The 16208-nt window shown below is 40.9% G+C and overlaps 1 protein-coding gene across 1 annotated transcript; it reads right to left on the minus strand.

The window, feature by feature from the left end:
• Positions 1 to 80: 80 nt before the first annotated feature.
• Positions 81 to 13638, minus strand: LOC108873365 (myosin heavy chain, fast skeletal muscle). Its single transcript, XM_018661519.2, has 39 exons — positions 13155 to 13638; positions 12604 to 12747; positions 12358 to 12514; positions 11964 to 11991; positions 11741 to 11852; positions 11565 to 11657; positions 11367 to 11430; positions 11189 to 11287; positions 11005 to 11108; positions 10792 to 10930; positions 10590 to 10708; positions 10037 to 10186; positions 9765 to 9935; positions 9374 to 9683; positions 9179 to 9270; positions 8951 to 9038; positions 8733 to 8850; positions 8512 to 8635; positions 8255 to 8391; positions 7916 to 8171; positions 7577 to 7819; positions 7022 to 7198; positions 6797 to 6942; positions 6632 to 6722; positions 6151 to 6540; positions 5946 to 6072; positions 5744 to 5862; positions 5466 to 5662; positions 4699 to 4882; positions 4456 to 4621; positions 4257 to 4381; positions 3853 to 4161; positions 3475 to 3678; positions 3278 to 3403; positions 3024 to 3194; positions 2031 to 2135; positions 1844 to 1939; positions 1630 to 1764; positions 81 to 1104 (listed from the first exon to the last, which is right to left on the minus strand). The coding sequence occupies exons 1-39, from the start codon at positions 13356 to 13358 to the stop codon at positions 1081 to 1083; spliced, it is 5844 nt and encodes a 1947-aa protein (XP_018517035.1). The 5' UTR covers positions 13359 to 13638; the 3' UTR covers positions 81 to 1080.
• Between the last annotated feature and the right edge of the window lie 2570 nt (positions 13639 to 16208).

Raw genomic sequence — 16208 nt, forward strand, 5'->3', positions numbered from 1 at the left:
GTGATTACTTTTATTGTTCTAGAGATTATAGACCATAATTATTATTATTATTATGATCCAGTTATCCAGTTAGAGACCAAAATGTGAGCAAGCAAACTAGAAACTACTAAACAAGGCTGAATAACCAAATGCTGCTGTAGTGATACACAAACTTAATATACAGTAATGAACTGTTGGGTCTCCCCTGCTCTTCATCAGAAAAAAGCCATTTTGACACATCACAGCAGTAAAAACAGGTGCTTCAGTTTCACATGTATTACAGAAGTGACTCTTGTGCTTATTCCACAATAACAAGTTGAGATTTCTGCTGTTAAAAGGCCTGTTGTGTTCAGTATTCACGTGCTGCAAACAGGTTTATTGTTGATAGGAAATATGCAACATATATAGCACAGAGTGAGATGAAAAATGAAGCTTTTGAAACTAGATTTTAAAACAGGACCTCAAGTTGAAGGAAATAAAGTTTGGATCCATCAGTGTAATCAAGTCAGTTGATGTTGTGCTCTAGTGTTTTATATTTCTTTATTCCCATACATTTCAATTGATCAAGATACTAACACTGCAACACAGTGAACCTGGGACAGTCTTATTAAATATAATGGATTATTAATACGCTAGATGTAAACAACGACTACAGGAGGAGAAAATCATAAGTCTAGGAAACAATTGGACAGTTGTTCTTTTATTTTTATTTATGCTCCAATTATAATGACATTATCATTCTACCATTTATCTCCCAGTGTTAATGGGCATCTAATGTCATTATTTTGAGACATGACTTGTAGCTACACATCATGACTTGGGTTGTACATGAGGTTCTTTATATTGTAGCTGTTGTCAAAAACACCAATTATGACTGGATTTATTATTTAATTACAGACAAAATATATGAATGGCAGTGTTTACTCACAGGACAGATGACTGCTTTATTCATTTTGGTAAGATTTACTGATATGAGATAACACGCTGTGATGTTAATATAGTAAACTATAAACCAATATATATATGATTAGTCGTCTCACATGACTGTCATTTGTATCCACTGATGTTCAAACTGTGGGCATCGTCTTGTTCCACACTCAGTTACTCTCCCTGTCCCTCTTGTGCCTGGAAAACAAACACATCCATATGAAAACATTGTGTATAAATACATAATTTTAAAATGTCAGTGTGAATCTAAACCAAACACATAATTATGTTTTATGGTTTAAAAGTGTCTGACAACATTATGGATAGGATTCCTACAGAGACAAACCTTTTCATTAATGAATAAGAAACATCACTATATATCAATACCAGACTACCAGCAATTTTACCTCACAGAACACTGGAGTTGCATGCCAACTATTGCCTCAATCTGTTAGTTAGTTTGTGTTATTGTGTGGTACTTTTACTTGCGTAAAGGATTTGAATACCTCTTCCTCCACTGAAAGTCACACAATAACACAAGCTAACTACTTAATTGAAGCAGCAGTATTCCAAGAACTCATGTGTTCTGCTCTGGAAAATTCCAGGTTTTTCAAATGGAATCTGGTATTCATATATATCAATGTTGCTAGTTAAACACAAAGTCTCTTACTCTTTTACTTTTCTAGACTAGTATTTACAGATCAAACACAAGCCTCTCAGTACCTTAGTCCCAATCTCACGGCTCTTGGCTCTCATCTTGTTGGCCAGAGATTCGGCCACGTCAGCTCTCTCCTCAGCCTCCTCCAGTTCGTGCTGGGCCTTCCTGAATCTGGCCATGTGCATGTTGGACTGCTCCTCCTGGAAATCAACATACTGGTGATCAGACACTAAATCACTTCACTGATTTTTTTTAACTGCTTGAGAGTGATTCACTTACAGCTTCCTCAGCGTGGCGTTTGTAGGCCTTCATCTTGATCTGGAGCTTGTCCACCAAATCCTGCAGTCGAACGTTGTTCTTCTTGTCCTCCTCAGACTGAAAGAAGCAGAGACAAGACTCTTTTATTTGGACAGTATTGGACTCAGGAGGTTTAATTGATTACAAACACACAGAATCTTGGATCTACCTGATAGGTTAGCTCTTTGACCTTCCTCTCATATTTACGGACTCCTTTGATGGCCTCAGTAGAACGTTTCTGCTCAGCTTCAAGCTCAATTTCCAGCTCACGGACCTGGGTACAAAAAAAGGAACCGCAGTCTAGTTTCTTTGATTTCTAGTTAATTTTTGGACATTAGTGGACGAAACACCAGAACCATTAATTAATGTCAAATTATTCTGAGCCATCTAGAGCTGAAACAGTCGGTTCAGTCGATTAGTTGATGAGCAGGAAACTAATCTGCAGCTATCTTGATGATCAAGTGTTGGTTTTAATCATTTTAAAGCAGAAAAAACACTTCTGCTGGTTCCAGCTGATTAAATGTGAGGGTCTTACATAGTTTTGAGTATCCATCTGTTGGTCAGACAAAATAAGACCACTGAAGATGTTATACTTGGCTGCTTTAAGGTCTAGAGTCTAACATTTATGGGGATCTATTGGCAGAAATATGTTTTTTATTAGTGTCATCACCTAAAACTAATCATCATTGTGTTTTTGTTTGCTTAGAATGAGCAGTTTATATCTACATGGAGGCGGTCCTCTTCCACGGAGTCCGCCATGTTTCTACAGTAGGCCAGAATGGACAAACATGAACCAAACATGGGCCCTGTATAGAGGCCTTTTGCATTTTTAGGTTGACGCTGCAGCCTTGCAGCTTGTTCAAGCCATTATCTACAGTTTTACAGATTAACAACTAAATACAGTCTCTAAATATTCAGTGTTTCCCCTGCCTGACTTTCAGATGTTTGGGGTCTAAGTCTGAGGGACAGGTATTCAGTTGGCTGCAATCTTCGTTCTCACCACTAGATGCCATTAATCTTACACACTGCTCCTTTAAATGATAACGGGCATTTATCACAATTAGTCAACTAATAGACAAAAAACTGCATCTTAACGTAGAATCCTAGCATCCTATAAAGGCTGACTGTTTGTTAGGTCACAGTATATAGTGTATATACATACTCTGGCCTCCAGTTTCTGAAGCTGCTTCTTCCCTCCCTTCATGGCCAAGTTTTCAGCCTCATCCAGTCGATGCTGCAGGTCTTTCACCGTCACCTCCAGGTTCTTCTTCATCCTCTCCAGGTGAGCGCTGGTGTCCTGCTCCTTCCTCAGCTCCTCAGCCATCATGGCAGCCTAGAGGGACCACAACCAGAGATTTTTGTATGACATCGAAGTCCACGTTAAGGACAATAAGAAATCCTGTAAGAGCAGCTTACATCAGTAATGGCTTTCTTGGCCTTCTCTTCAGCGTTCCTGGCCTCTTGAACAGCTTCTTCTATCTCACCGTGAAGCTGAGTCACATCAGCCTCAAGTTTCTTCTTGGTGTTCAGAAGACTGGTGTTCTGCCAAAGATGAAGCAGTTGTTATTCACAGCACATAAATAATGTAAATCAGAGGGCCTTCTTCAACTTACCTGAGAATGAAGAAGTCCTGCGCGTTCACTGACGTCGACCAGCTCCTGTTCAGCCATTTTGCGGCTCCTCTCCGTCTGCTCCACGACCGCTCGGAGCTCTTCGATCTCAGCCTGCATCAGAGTCGTTCTGCGCTCCATCATGGCCACCTGCTCCTTCATATCATCCTGCCCTCTGATGGAGTCGTCCAGGTGGATCTGGGCATCCTGAAAATGGATTTGATTTCGGTTACGCTGATGTTGGTTGGTTAGTTTGTTTGTTCACACTTTGGTCCAGAGGCTGATTCCTAATGATGATGCTGACTACCTGATCTGAGTGTACTGAACTGAGCTACAGTTCAATTTTTAGCCTCTGAATTTAACCGGTGTGGTTGTTGGTACCTTGAGTTGCCCCTGAACATTCCTCAGTTGTTTCTGGGCCTCAGCTGCCTGCCTGTTAGCGTGGCTCAGCTGGATCTCCATCTCGTTCAGGTCTCCCTCCATCTTTTTCTTCACTCTCAGGGCGTCGTTCCTGCTCCGGACCTCTGCATCCAGAGTGGCCTGTATGGACTCCATCACTCTCTGGTGGTTCCTCTTCATCTGGTCGATCTCCTCATCTTTCTCCGCCATTTTTCTGTCCACTTCGGCCTTCATCTGGTTCAGGTCCATTTGTATACGCAGGATCTTGGACTCCTCTTGTTCCAGGGAGGCCTTAAAAACAAGTTTAGTTTGCACATTTATTCGTCAGTGGTTCCTTACACCTTATCTTTTGACTATATCTGATATTTTTCTGCTGTTTTCTGTACCTCAGTTTCCTCCAGTGCAGTCTGCATGTCGTATTTCTCTGTCTCCACCTGCTTCTTGAATTTCTCCAGCTCATGAATCGTCTTGCTGCTCTCTCCAAGCTGCTCTGTCAGGTCTGAGATCTCCTCTGCATTTAGAAAGATGGCGTGTTATAGAGATTTTCAAATACCCAATGAAAATATTTAGTTAGATTTCACTCACGTTGCAGGTTTTTATTTTCCCTTTTCATCATCTCCAGATGATCTAGAGCTTCTTCGTACGAGTTCTTCAATTTGAAAAGCTCAGTGCTCAGAGATCGAGATTCTTTCTGAGCGCCTTCAAGCTCTGCCTGAGACTCCTCATACTTCTGCTTCCACTCGGCTAGAATCTGAATTTATTGAAACATTAGCCAGTAATAATAATTAATCGTGCAACATGAGCATCTGATGTGGTCAGAGAAAATACCTTGTCAAAGTTTCTCTGCTTCTTGTCTAGGGTAGTGGCTAAACTGTTGGACCTCTCCACATCCACCATGAGATCTTCCATTTCATTCTGAAGTCGCTGTTTGGTTTTCTCCAGCGAGGCACACTTTGAATTCACTGCTTCGATTTGCTCTTCAGCCTCTTGGAGGCGCTGGGCAAGTTTTTTCCTTAGAAAAGTGAAGAGGTCAGAATAAAGCAAACCAGGCAAACACAGAAATAATGTTTTACTGGAATTAGAATAAAATACTGAAGGGGGAAAAAGCTCTTAAAGTCTGATGACTACCTTAAACTTAATGTTTTTTTTTTTTAAATAAAAAATGATGTGCAAATACTATATTATCTACAGTATAGCTCATTAAGCAGGAGTGCTACTTTTATAAAAGTAATTCACAAGAGTTGGTTGTCTGATTAAACAGCAGAAATTTTTTCTTGTTGTTCAATTTCTGGCCACTAGGTGGCAGCAGAACAGGATATAAATACATAATTGACATATTATTACCAAACAAAGTTGTTGTGGTGAAGCTAACCAATTCTGTTCTGCTAACTCTATTTGCTGTTTAGTGATGGTTATGTGTTTATCTGAGCTGTTTTGCTGGAGTGAACTTTAACTGTAAAGTTATGGAACCTAAAACCAAAACAATGAGCTAAAAGAGACTAAAACACTTTGTAGAGCTGAGAAGAACTGCTGAATCTGGTGATAATGCTCTTAAATATGCAGCTTTGAAGCCAGTATCATCCTGATTTATTTACTTTGCTTCTTCGAGCTCCTCGGTGCGTTGGATGGCATCAGTCTCATACTTGTTCCTCCACAGAGCCACCTCAGTGTTTGCCTTTGACAAACTCCGCTGCAGCTCAGCTTTGGCCTCCTGCTCCTCCTCGTACTGCTCACGGAGGAGATCACAGTCGTGACGAGCTGACTGCAAACTGTGAGCCAGGGCGTTCTTAGCCTACGAGGAAGACGTTGATTGTGAGAAAAAAAGCAGAGTAAGCCAGAGAAGTGACTGTTTGCAGGCATGAGCTTTGATTACCTTCGTTTCCTCCTCGATCAGTCTTTTCAGCTCGTCAATCTTGGTCGTGAATCCCTGTTTTCCTCTCGTCAGTTGGGAAATGAGACTCTCTCTCTCTTCCATTTGACGGGAAAATTCAGCTACGACAAGCAAAACAAGAAACCGTGTGTTAATGAAAAGTCTTTAACTTAAGGGACTGGACTAAAAGGAGGGACGGGACTACCATTCTCAGTTTGAAAACGAGCCCTCTGATTGGTGAGATCAACAATCTGTCGCATGTTTTCATCATTCTTGGTCTTCAGCTCCATCAGCTGATCTTCAAGGGATCGACACATCTTCTCCAAGTGGACCTACGAGGATTCAGGCAGTTATATGAGCTCTTAATTGCCTAATTCTCAAATACAGTATTGCAGGTTTATAAATCCCACCTTAGCTTTTGCAACTGTTTCCATATTGCTGGCCAAATCATCAATCTCCATCTTCAATTCACTCTTCTCCTTTTCCAGTTTCTGTTTGATTCTCTGGAGGTTGTCGATCTGATCTCCCAGCTCAGCCATGCTGTCCGCCTGCTTCTTGCGCAGGGCGGCGGTCGTGGCCTCGTGGTGCAGCGTGGACTCCTCCAGGTCGCGCCGCAGCTTGAGGAACTCGGTTTCGCGCTTCTTGTTCATCTCGATCTGCGCGGCGGTGGCTCCTCCGGCCTCCTCCAGCCTCTCGCTGATCTCCTCGATCTCCCTGGAGAGATCAGATCTCTGCTTCTCGATCTTGGCTCGAACGGCTCGCTCGGCCTCGACTTCCTCCTCCAGTTCTTCAATACGAGCCTTAAAACAGAAAATGGAACATACCACGATGAGGGGAAAATTGGTTTTAATGAATCTGATGAATATATGACTTAAATCTGAGCTTTATTACATGGAGTTCCTTCATCTTCTTTTGGAGCTGGTTGTTAATTGCTTGCTCATCTGCAATGTTGCTGAGCAGCTGGTTGTTTTCAAATTCTTTTCTGTGAAGGCAAAAACAAAAAGGTGTCAAATTAAATCCCCTCACATCCTGCTCATGATCAGTGCCATATCTTACTTCTTAATTTTCTCCTCAGATTGCTGCTTGTCATTTTCCAGATCCATCAGGGATTCCTGTGTGAGCTTCAGATCTCCCTCGAGCTTCCTCTTGGCTCTTTCCAGGTCCATGCGGATCTTCTTTTCTTGCTCCAGTGAACCCTCGAGCTTGAAAACAAGATGTACAACGTTAATTAAAATCTTCAGCAGCATCGGTGTTGAGAATGTGTCTTTGACAGCCACTCACATCATCCACTTGCTGTTCGAGCTTCGACTTGGCTTTGGTCAGAGTGTTGACTTTGTCTTCCTCTGCTTGGAGATCATCCAGTCCCTGTTGATGAGCCTCTTGGAGGGCTTTCTTCTCCTTGGTCAGTTTGCCAATGTTTTCATCCTGACCTGCCAGCTCTTCCATTAAATTTTTGACCTGCAATAGGTAATGTGCAAACTTGAAACCTAGAACGCACTCAAAGAGAACATATCCTTTAAGGGTACACAATTGGTCAGTCAGTCCATCATTTTGGTCTAGATGGAAATGGCTCAACAACTATTGGATGGATTGCCATAAAATTTGCTATGGGCATTCATGGTCTTCAGAGGATGAATCCTAATGACTTTGGTGATCTACTGTCTTGACAACTATTGGTTGGTGTATCAGATTAAGTGGATGAGGACTGGACCAAATGTGTTGGAAAAGCGTTCAAATCAAAGCATGGGGGGAAACTGTTGGGGTTAGGAATGGTTTGCTAGCAGTTTGACAAAGAGGTACCAAAGTAGTCCAAGTAGTCCAAGTGAAACCACAAACCTTGTTTTCTGTGGCATGTTTTTCCTTCTCCACTTTAGCCAAGGTAATTTCCAGGTCATCGATATCTTTTTTGAGCTCAGAGCATTCATCCTCCAGCTTCCGCTTCTTGGCCGTCAACTCAGCGTTCATTTCCTCCTCGTCCTCCAGTCTCTCAGCCACCTCTTTGAGTTTGGCCTCAAGCTGGATTTTGCTTTTGATCAAGCCTTCACATCTCTCCTCTGCATCACAAAGATTTTCTGAGTCCTAAGAGAAACACAAAGAGAACAACAACACCAACATATGATCGTTTGGATGTTGATTTGACTGAGATCAGTGGTTTTAATTTGCTATGATACTCACAGCTTGGACTTGCAGGAGGAGGTTATTTTTCTCCTGCAGCAGAGAAACCATTTTCTCCTCAAGCTCCTTTCTCTTGGTCTCTGACTTTGCCAGATCCTCCTTACATTTGACGAAGTCCTCCTTCATGGTCGCCATCTCTTTTTCGGTCTCTGCACTCTTTAGAAGTGGCTTTATTTTAAAGAACAGCTTCATCCATGGCCAGTGTTTCACATTCATGAATGAGCGCAAGTTATATTGTAGAATCCAGACGCAATCCCTGTCAGTTATACGGCAACAAAAGTTATTAGTGGTCTGTTAATGTCCTTAATAAATAAAGAGAATTTTTGATGCTAATATTACCTTTGTGCAATTAGTTTGGAGAATTCTTTTCTCATCACATAACCACGACACAGTGCTTGAGTCTGCGTCACCAGAGAAGCTAGTTTTTCATCTCGCAGCTCCTCCAGAGTGCCAAGTAAACCAGCTTTGAAGAAGACCTACAACAACATAGTGACATAGTGCAGAAATACTGAATCCTGTCCATAAGAATAAATCAATTTGTTCCTTGTAAAGGTTATTCTAAGTGGTACCAAAAACTGAGAACTCTTGCCACATACCTTTGTAGCCCCAAATCTGTACTGCGTGTGGTCAATGTCAATCGACCCAAGAAGCTTCTCGGAAGCCTTCTTTCCATCAATGAACTGCCCCTCTGGGATAGCACTGGCATTTAGGATTCTGTACCTGTTCAGATTTGGATGAAGATATATGATCACAATCTGGAATACTGTCAGTGAAAGCACAAGTGTTATTTATAATTACATTGCTCTTTAATCTTGACCTCTGCTTGAAGTCAGCATAAAGGATCCTGCTGGGGAATCCCTTCCTGCAAATCCTGATACCCTCCAGCACACCGTTACAGCGTAACTGATGGATGACCAAGTGGTTGTCCATGATACCTGAAGACAGGTCAATGTGAATCAATTGGACACAGACTCTATTTCATCTTCAATTGCACAAACAACAGCAAATAAACAGTATTTGATTACAAAACAGTACCTGGTGTTTTAATTTCATTTGGAATCAGGCAGCGCACAAAGTGAGGATGGGTGCTCCTCAGGTTTGTCATTAGTTTTCCCAGATTCTCCTGCAAATGAACAATTGCACACCAATCATAAGTATATCACTAGTGGAAATCATTGGAGATGAAAATTATGTGCCCGACTTTGGAGGATAATTTCAAGGAAAAAAAAGTAATATCTATGGAGATTAATATCAGTTCTGTACCCTGAAAACAGCAGACACCGTCTGAAAGGAGCCACCCTTCTTCTTTGCACCTTTCTTTCCACCTTTTCCACCTCCAGCATCACCACCTGATTCTACAGAGCAAACAGAACAGAAATATTAGTTGTCTTTTGCTGAGGTGTGAAGCCTGGTTGGTGTTGGGAAGTCTATAATTCCAAGATTTTGTAAATGTTGTACCTGCTTCAGCACCAGAAAAGGAGGCATACAAGAAGGCCAGCAGTTTCAGTGACGACTTCTGGTAAAGCTGCACCACAGACTCGTTCAACGGGTCTTTGTTCTTCTCCAGCCAGCCAGTGATGTTGTAGTCCACGGTGCCGGCGTAGTGCACCAAGGAGAAGTGAGCCTCGGGTCTGCCTTTGACAACCTTTGGCTTTTGGAAAGCATTTGTCTTTCCAAGGTGCTGGTCATACAGTTTGTTCTTGAAGGAAGTGTCTGAGGCCTTGGGGAACATACACTCCTCTTCAAGGATGGAGAAGATGCCCATTGGCTGTGGAATGTATCACAGGCACGTGAGACATTGTCTTTAAAATGAAGTAAAATATTAAATCAGGCAGTAGGTTAATCTTACCTTTTCAATGAGCTCAATGCAGGCTGCCAGGTCCATCCCAAAGTCAATGAACTCCCAGTCAATCCCTTCCTTTTTGTATTCCTCTTGCTCTAGCACGAACATGTGGTGGTTGAAAAACTGTTGCAGCTTCTCATTTGTGAAATTAATGCAGAGTTGCTCCATGCTGTTGAACTAAAACAGCAATTAAACAATAAAGTGAGAAACAACAAGCATGACAGATGGAAAGCCATCAACTTCAACCGACCGAAATGAACACAAGAGTCCAAACTCACATCAAATATTTCAAATCCAGCGATGTCCAACACTCCAATAAAGAACTGTCTGGGCTGCTTTGTGTCCAGCATCTCATTGATTCGTATGACCATCCATAAGAACATCTTCTCATAGACTGATTTGGCCAGAGCACCAACTGAATTGGTGACCTGATCAGGAGATTTTGAAGAAACATGAATTACCAACACAGAATATTGATTTCTAATGCAAACAAGGTTACTAAAATATATAATGTGGTTACAGGGCAAAAAGAAGTTTCTAATTGGTGAACAGTTGTCATGGTTGTGTGGGGAGGTTTGTTCAGGGTTTGGCCGAAACCAATCAGTAGAGAGTGACATATCCATCACGCCAACTTTATATTCAATTAATACTGGCTGTTGTTACGTTGAACTTAAAGAGTTTAAGCTCTAATTTTTTTTCTCTGATGAGAGGTTTCAAGCAGAGGTGAGAATTACCTAAGAGTATTAGCATAGATAGAGGACACTAGCATCCATTACGTGATATCTGCCTCCATTGTGTGCAACTTGCTAAAACTTTGTGCTGTTCCTGTACCTGTGGGACTGTCTGGCCCTTGGTGACATATTCATTCCCTACTTTCACTCTTGGGTAGCAAAGACCTTTCAGCAAGTCGGCAGAGTTCAGCCCCATGAGGAAAGCGACTTTGTCTGCAACTGGGAAGCCAACACAAACATTTTTTGTTAATTTCATCTGCATGTTTTCACTGATTATTACATGACTGGTGAAAGAGTCTCACCCTCAGTGCCATCGGGCTCTGCCTGCTCCTCCCGCTGCTTCTGCTTGAACTTCATGTTCCCATAATGCATCACAGCGCCGGTCAGCTTGTAGATGGAGACTTTCTCTTCGTTGGTGAAGCCCAAGACATCAATGGCAGTCTGTTAAATTAAATTCAGTGTTAGCAGAAGTTAATAAAATGTTGTTAAAAAGTGACAGACAAGAGGCAACTCACGTCTGTGGCCACCAGCTCCTCTTTGTCGTCAATGCTGGCCACACTGATCTGCCCTTGACTTATCATGGGGAAGTCATATGGGTTTGTTGTTATGAGAAGCATTTCTGTAGAGAGAAACAAATAAAGTTACTTGAAAATAGTTTAAAAATATCCGATAATGCAACATAAAATGACCTCACAGTACCTATCAGCTCTGGTTTGTGCCCAGTCTGTATCTGATAGAAGATGTGGTAGCTCCTCTCTTCAGTCAACTGGAATGTCACTCTTGACTTTTCCAGCAAGTCTGCATGAAATTAAAGTAATGATTAATGATTGCAAGTGTACATATAATGAAGATTATTAATTTGAAAAGACAAACTTACAGGTTTCAATATCAGCAGAGGCCAGTTTCCCTGTTGTTCCAAAGTGAATTCTGATGAATTTGCCCTACAGAACGTATAATCAAGCAAATTGCACATGAAAATGTTAAAATACATACTGGGTTTGAAAGAATAGGGAAGGTTACTTTCTTGTAACGTCATTAAAAATCAATATTTCCCTCTTTTAGAGCTAACACTTACAAATCTTGAGGAATTGTCGTTCCTCACAGTCTTGGCGTTCCCAAAAGCCTCCAGCAAAGGGTTCGCTGAAATGATTTGATCTTCCAGTGTCCCCTGGAAAACACCAGCTTTATCAGAATCATGCTTGTTTGTGTGTTTGATCTTGCTGAAGGATTTTAAGCCGGATTTCTGTTCACCTGCATTTTTCCCGATGAGTGCTCTTTCTTGTCGCCACCAGCCACTGCGATTGTCGCAAAGTACTGGATGACACGCTTGGTGTTGACAGTCTTTCCTGCACCAGATTCTCCACTGTGAACACACAATAACAGAGACCTGAGGACAGCTTACAAAAACACATACTTTCATCTTTTATTGACTGAATCATAAGACACATTTTTAGTTTATATGTAACAGACTCACGTAATCAAGACAGACTGGTTCTCACGATCTGTCAGTGACAAAGAAATATGAATAAGCTTCAGTGACATGAAACATTGTTTGGACGTTCATTGTTATAGAAAAATATCAAACCAAACTAAATTTATATTATGTCACTAGCTAATGGTTTATTGAATATCCAGTCAGTCAGTATATAGAAATAAAGTTGAATGGGATCACAAACAGGTAGCCAATAATGATTTTAGTGCCTCCAATCTTTTCCTCTTCCTACATTAATGATCGAAACAATAAACAAACATAAAATATTTATATAAAGTTTGCTAACTATCTTTAACCACCATAACCTACTGGTCATACCAGATCAAGTAAGATTTTTAATTATTTCAAGGCACTGTAGTTATTGTTTGTTTCTTACCTGTAAGCATATTTTGATATGCATTATCAGACACAGAGAAAATATGTGGTGGGGCCTCCATGCGCTTTTTGCCTCTGTAGGCCGCCACCACCTGTGGGTCGTACACCGGCAGCCATTTGTATGGATTAACGGTGACACAGAAGAGCCCAGAGTAGGTCTGCAGAGGAGAGTATACAGAGTGAGAGATGAGAGAGTGAGAATCACTCAGACAGATAAAGAGATGAAAATGTCCCTGTCGTCACTCACATAAATCATCCACGCTGCGTAACGATCTTTGAGGTTAAACAGCACAGAGGGCTCGTTGAGGTGGGTCATCATGGCCATGTCCTCAATCTTGTCGTACTTCGGGGGATTCATGGGATGGCAATCGTCCTCCTTGACTGTTACAGTCTGGAAATAAAGTGAGAGGAGAGGAGAAGAATATTCCTGAATATTCCTGCTGCAGAATTAACAGGATTTAAGAACAAGCAGCACGAGAACAAACTAGAAAATGAAACAAAAGTGTTTCTTTAAACAAATAAAACACTAAAACAACTGAGACTTGAAGTGTTTTTGTATGTTTCAACCCATTTATTCCAATCTCATGTCCTTTACATAACACAGACTAGTTAAATAAGGCATGCTGTAGTGTTGTAGGTTGTTTAGGTTATTTCTCTACAGCATGTTCTTATTGCTTTAAAATATCTATTATCTTTGCAGTTTTAAGTGTAAATTAATGTGAAACGTCTACAGCTCTTAGTCTGTAATTTAAAGTGTGCATGGGTTTTAACAGAAAGGATAAATCACTGATGCTGCACCTCATCAGCTTCAGTCTTCACGATGACTTGGCCACCTTCCTTCTTCTGTATGACACCTTTGATGTACAGCTCCTTGGCATCGGGCACAAAGCAGGCTGTCCTGGCATCGAACGGCCGGTTCTGAGCCTCCACTCTCTCCTTCTCGGGCTTGCGGAGAAAGATGGCCGCCGGCCCGTACTGGGCCATCTCGGCATCGGTGCTCATGGTGATACCTTAAGACCAAAAAGCAAGAAATAAAGGCACAATTTAGACCAGTAAATTAAAGATCTCTAAAATGAAATTTAGTATATTTTCGTGGCTGACTTACCAGGTCTTCACAACCCAGCTGAAGTGAATCAAAAGACAGATGTCTGTGTCCAAAGGGAAGATGATGGATCTTACCGGTGAATGTCAGGCCTCTAAGTGAAGACCAGCGGGAGGCTGAGGCTCCTTTTATCAAGACGAACGTGCTGCTGAAGTGAACCGGATGCTCCAAACTCGGCAATGTCACTCTGTTCAAATGTCAATCATGTCGCATTATCGATCCCTGCTCAACACTTATATATGGCACAGGATCTTCTGGTGGTAATAGGAACATGTCAGCACCGAGAGGTGATGATCCCCAAGCACTATTTTTACATGCCTCCTATACAGCCAAGAACTGTCATTAGCTGCTTAGTGTTTATATTGACTACACCTCATCTTTAATGCATGATGAGTTGTTTCATCAATATATTTACTAATTTAGCGATAGAAAGTGTAATTGTGTGTATTTATGTGTGTAAAGCACATGTAAGTCAGCGTCTATGTGATGCAACATGACCTTCAAGATCATCCTGGACTCGAGGACCATCTGCTCATTCACCTCTAAGGAACCTTGCTCGGATTAAGTGGTTTAAAGTCAAGACAAATGGCGGCACAATACGTTTCTTGGAGTGTGTCACGGGAAAATGCATGGGCATAATTAATCGATGATCGACTACTGATTGTTTGGAATTTTGTTGATCACATTGAATTTAGTTGATTCGTTCATATCAGTGAGGTTGTGTAGTGTGTCTTGAAGCAGTATAATGTTTTTCACTACATGGCAGCAACCAACAGGAGGCGCCATTAAAATTTAACCAAGCTACCTTCGAACTGTTGCAGAAATTGATGGTAAATATTAAGAGAGTGTTTATGTCTCACATGGTTGACAAGCTCATCTTTCAAAATCAGTTGGCTGGAGTTACTTTACTCTGGCTGGGTGCCTTTTGGATTTGCACGAGTTACATTCTGCACTAAATAGCAAAATGTGATATTTTGTTATTAACATATTTTATTAACGTTTGACCTTCTTGTATTGTATCTAAAGGATTATCTCTTATGATGAGCGCCCTAGCTTTCTGTTTGTTGTTTTGCCTTCTGTCAGTTCAACTTTCAAGGCTTTGGATAAAAGGACAGCTCGTATAGAGCCATGACATTATTATAAAAAGACATCTCACTGAAATAGAACACTGGTTGATTTTTACAGCCAGACACAAATTTCATTGTCTAAGATCTCACTCTGATATAGTATACAATTCTTAAAGGGAAAAAAGCGACTATTTTAAGGTAAAATAGTTGTGTAATGACTGATAATGGTTTAACAAAGAGAAGTTGACCCAGAATTGAGCCCTGTGGCACACCACCCATTTAAACAAACACGCTGATGTTAGAAAGAGAAGATTTTAACAGTTTTGGACAAAGATTTAATGGACCAATCATGGCACATATATGTTAATCTACTACAAATACAAATGGTGTTGCTGTTATTCAAACCATAATCAATTTGTCTGCCTATTTTCTCACTGTATCCCATGCCAAGGTTAGCAACAGGCAGCCACCTTGAGAGAAGTTGTTTGGTTTGTTTACAAGTTAACACGTAATGGTGTCCTGGGTGCCCTATAACTTAAGCAAATGGAAATACATGTTGTCCACTTTGTGCCACATTTAGAATAAGACCATCTGTGACTGGAGCTCTCATCATATTAAGGGGCAGCGGTGCACGGAAGCAAGTGTGAACAAGTGTGAACGGCAGCTTGTCATCTTGAAGATACATCACATCATCTCTTAATATCCAACAGTAAGGCAGAGTGTGCGTTTATAGGCTCTGTGACGAGGGAAATTCTAGTATAGAAGTAAAACGAGTGTTAAAAAAGTTTTTAAAAACTCTGGTCTTATCTCAGTTTCGACCAAATATGTGAAGTTAGTTACTGTTTTTTGGCTTTGTAGGGTAATATACTGTCCTCAAGATATTTGGCGACAGTATATCAGATGATATCATATATTAAGTTTCAGAAGGTAAAACAGATGTCAAACATTTTTTAAAATCCTGGTCTTATGTCAGTTTTTGGCTTTGTAGGGAGCTCAAACAATTATTGCTCAGGCTTTTTTAACTTTATTTTTCTGAATATATCTGAAATCTTTCTTCTTAGTGACCTGAATTGTGTAAAGTATATTCTCAGTGTTGTCATGTACTGAGTATGAATATTTATGCTACGAAAACAAGCCTTCCTCTCCCACTGAGGTGAGTGAGTAACCCTACAGCAGGTGGACAGTGTTTGTCCCTGCCTGTCTACTTAGTGTCCTGTTTCTGTTAGTGCAAACAACAACCTGTCAGCTCCTCTTCCTCCTCCTCCCTGAGGTTACCTTCAGCACTTGATTGTAACCTCCTCCTGCTGAAAGTGACTCATGCACCGCAGTAACTCTAACCCTGCTTCACAGGAGATTTCTACAAATGTCATGAACAAACCAGCTGCTGCTGATTACTGCAGCGCTGACAGGAGGAAACAAAGCTGGATTTTCATGTTCGTTTTAAAACCTGCAGCCTCTTCTACAATGTCCTGGGTTTTTTAAATCTCTTTTATTTCTTGGTTTTCAGCTGTAACTGTGATCAGACTCTAATGTGATTTTTTACTTTTACTTTTGCTTCACAGTATTACAACTTTTTGTAATTAATTATATCAGATTTCAGTTTTCAAAACACATCAAAAAATATCAAATATATCTAAGTGTTTTTTTTCCCTTTTTGTTCAGGATGTGAATGTGGGTGAACAA

The sequence above is a fragment of the Lates calcarifer genome, linkage group LG11, assembly GCF_001640805.2.
Source record: "Lates calcarifer isolate ASB-BC8 linkage group LG11, TLL_Latcal_v3, whole genome shotgun sequence".
NCBI lineage: Eukaryota > Metazoa > Chordata > Actinopteri > Centropomidae > Lates > Lates calcarifer.

What these genes read in the sequence shown, in the direction of transcription:
- LOC108873365 (XM_018661519.2), bottom strand. Translation starts at nt 13,358, where the DNA reads ATGAGCACCGATGCCGAGATGGCCCAGTACGGGCCGGCGGCCATCTTT. An exon ending in AAACAGTTGCAAAAGCTAAG is followed by an intron (nt 6,073 to 6,150) that starts GTGGGATTTATA and finishes GAATCCTCGTAG; the next exon opens with GTCCACTTGGAGAAGATGTG. An exon ending in TTCAGAAACTGGAGGCCAGA is followed by an intron (nt 2,136 to 3,023) that starts GTATGTATATAC and finishes TTTTGTACCCAG; the next exon opens with GTCCGTGAGCTGGAAATTGA.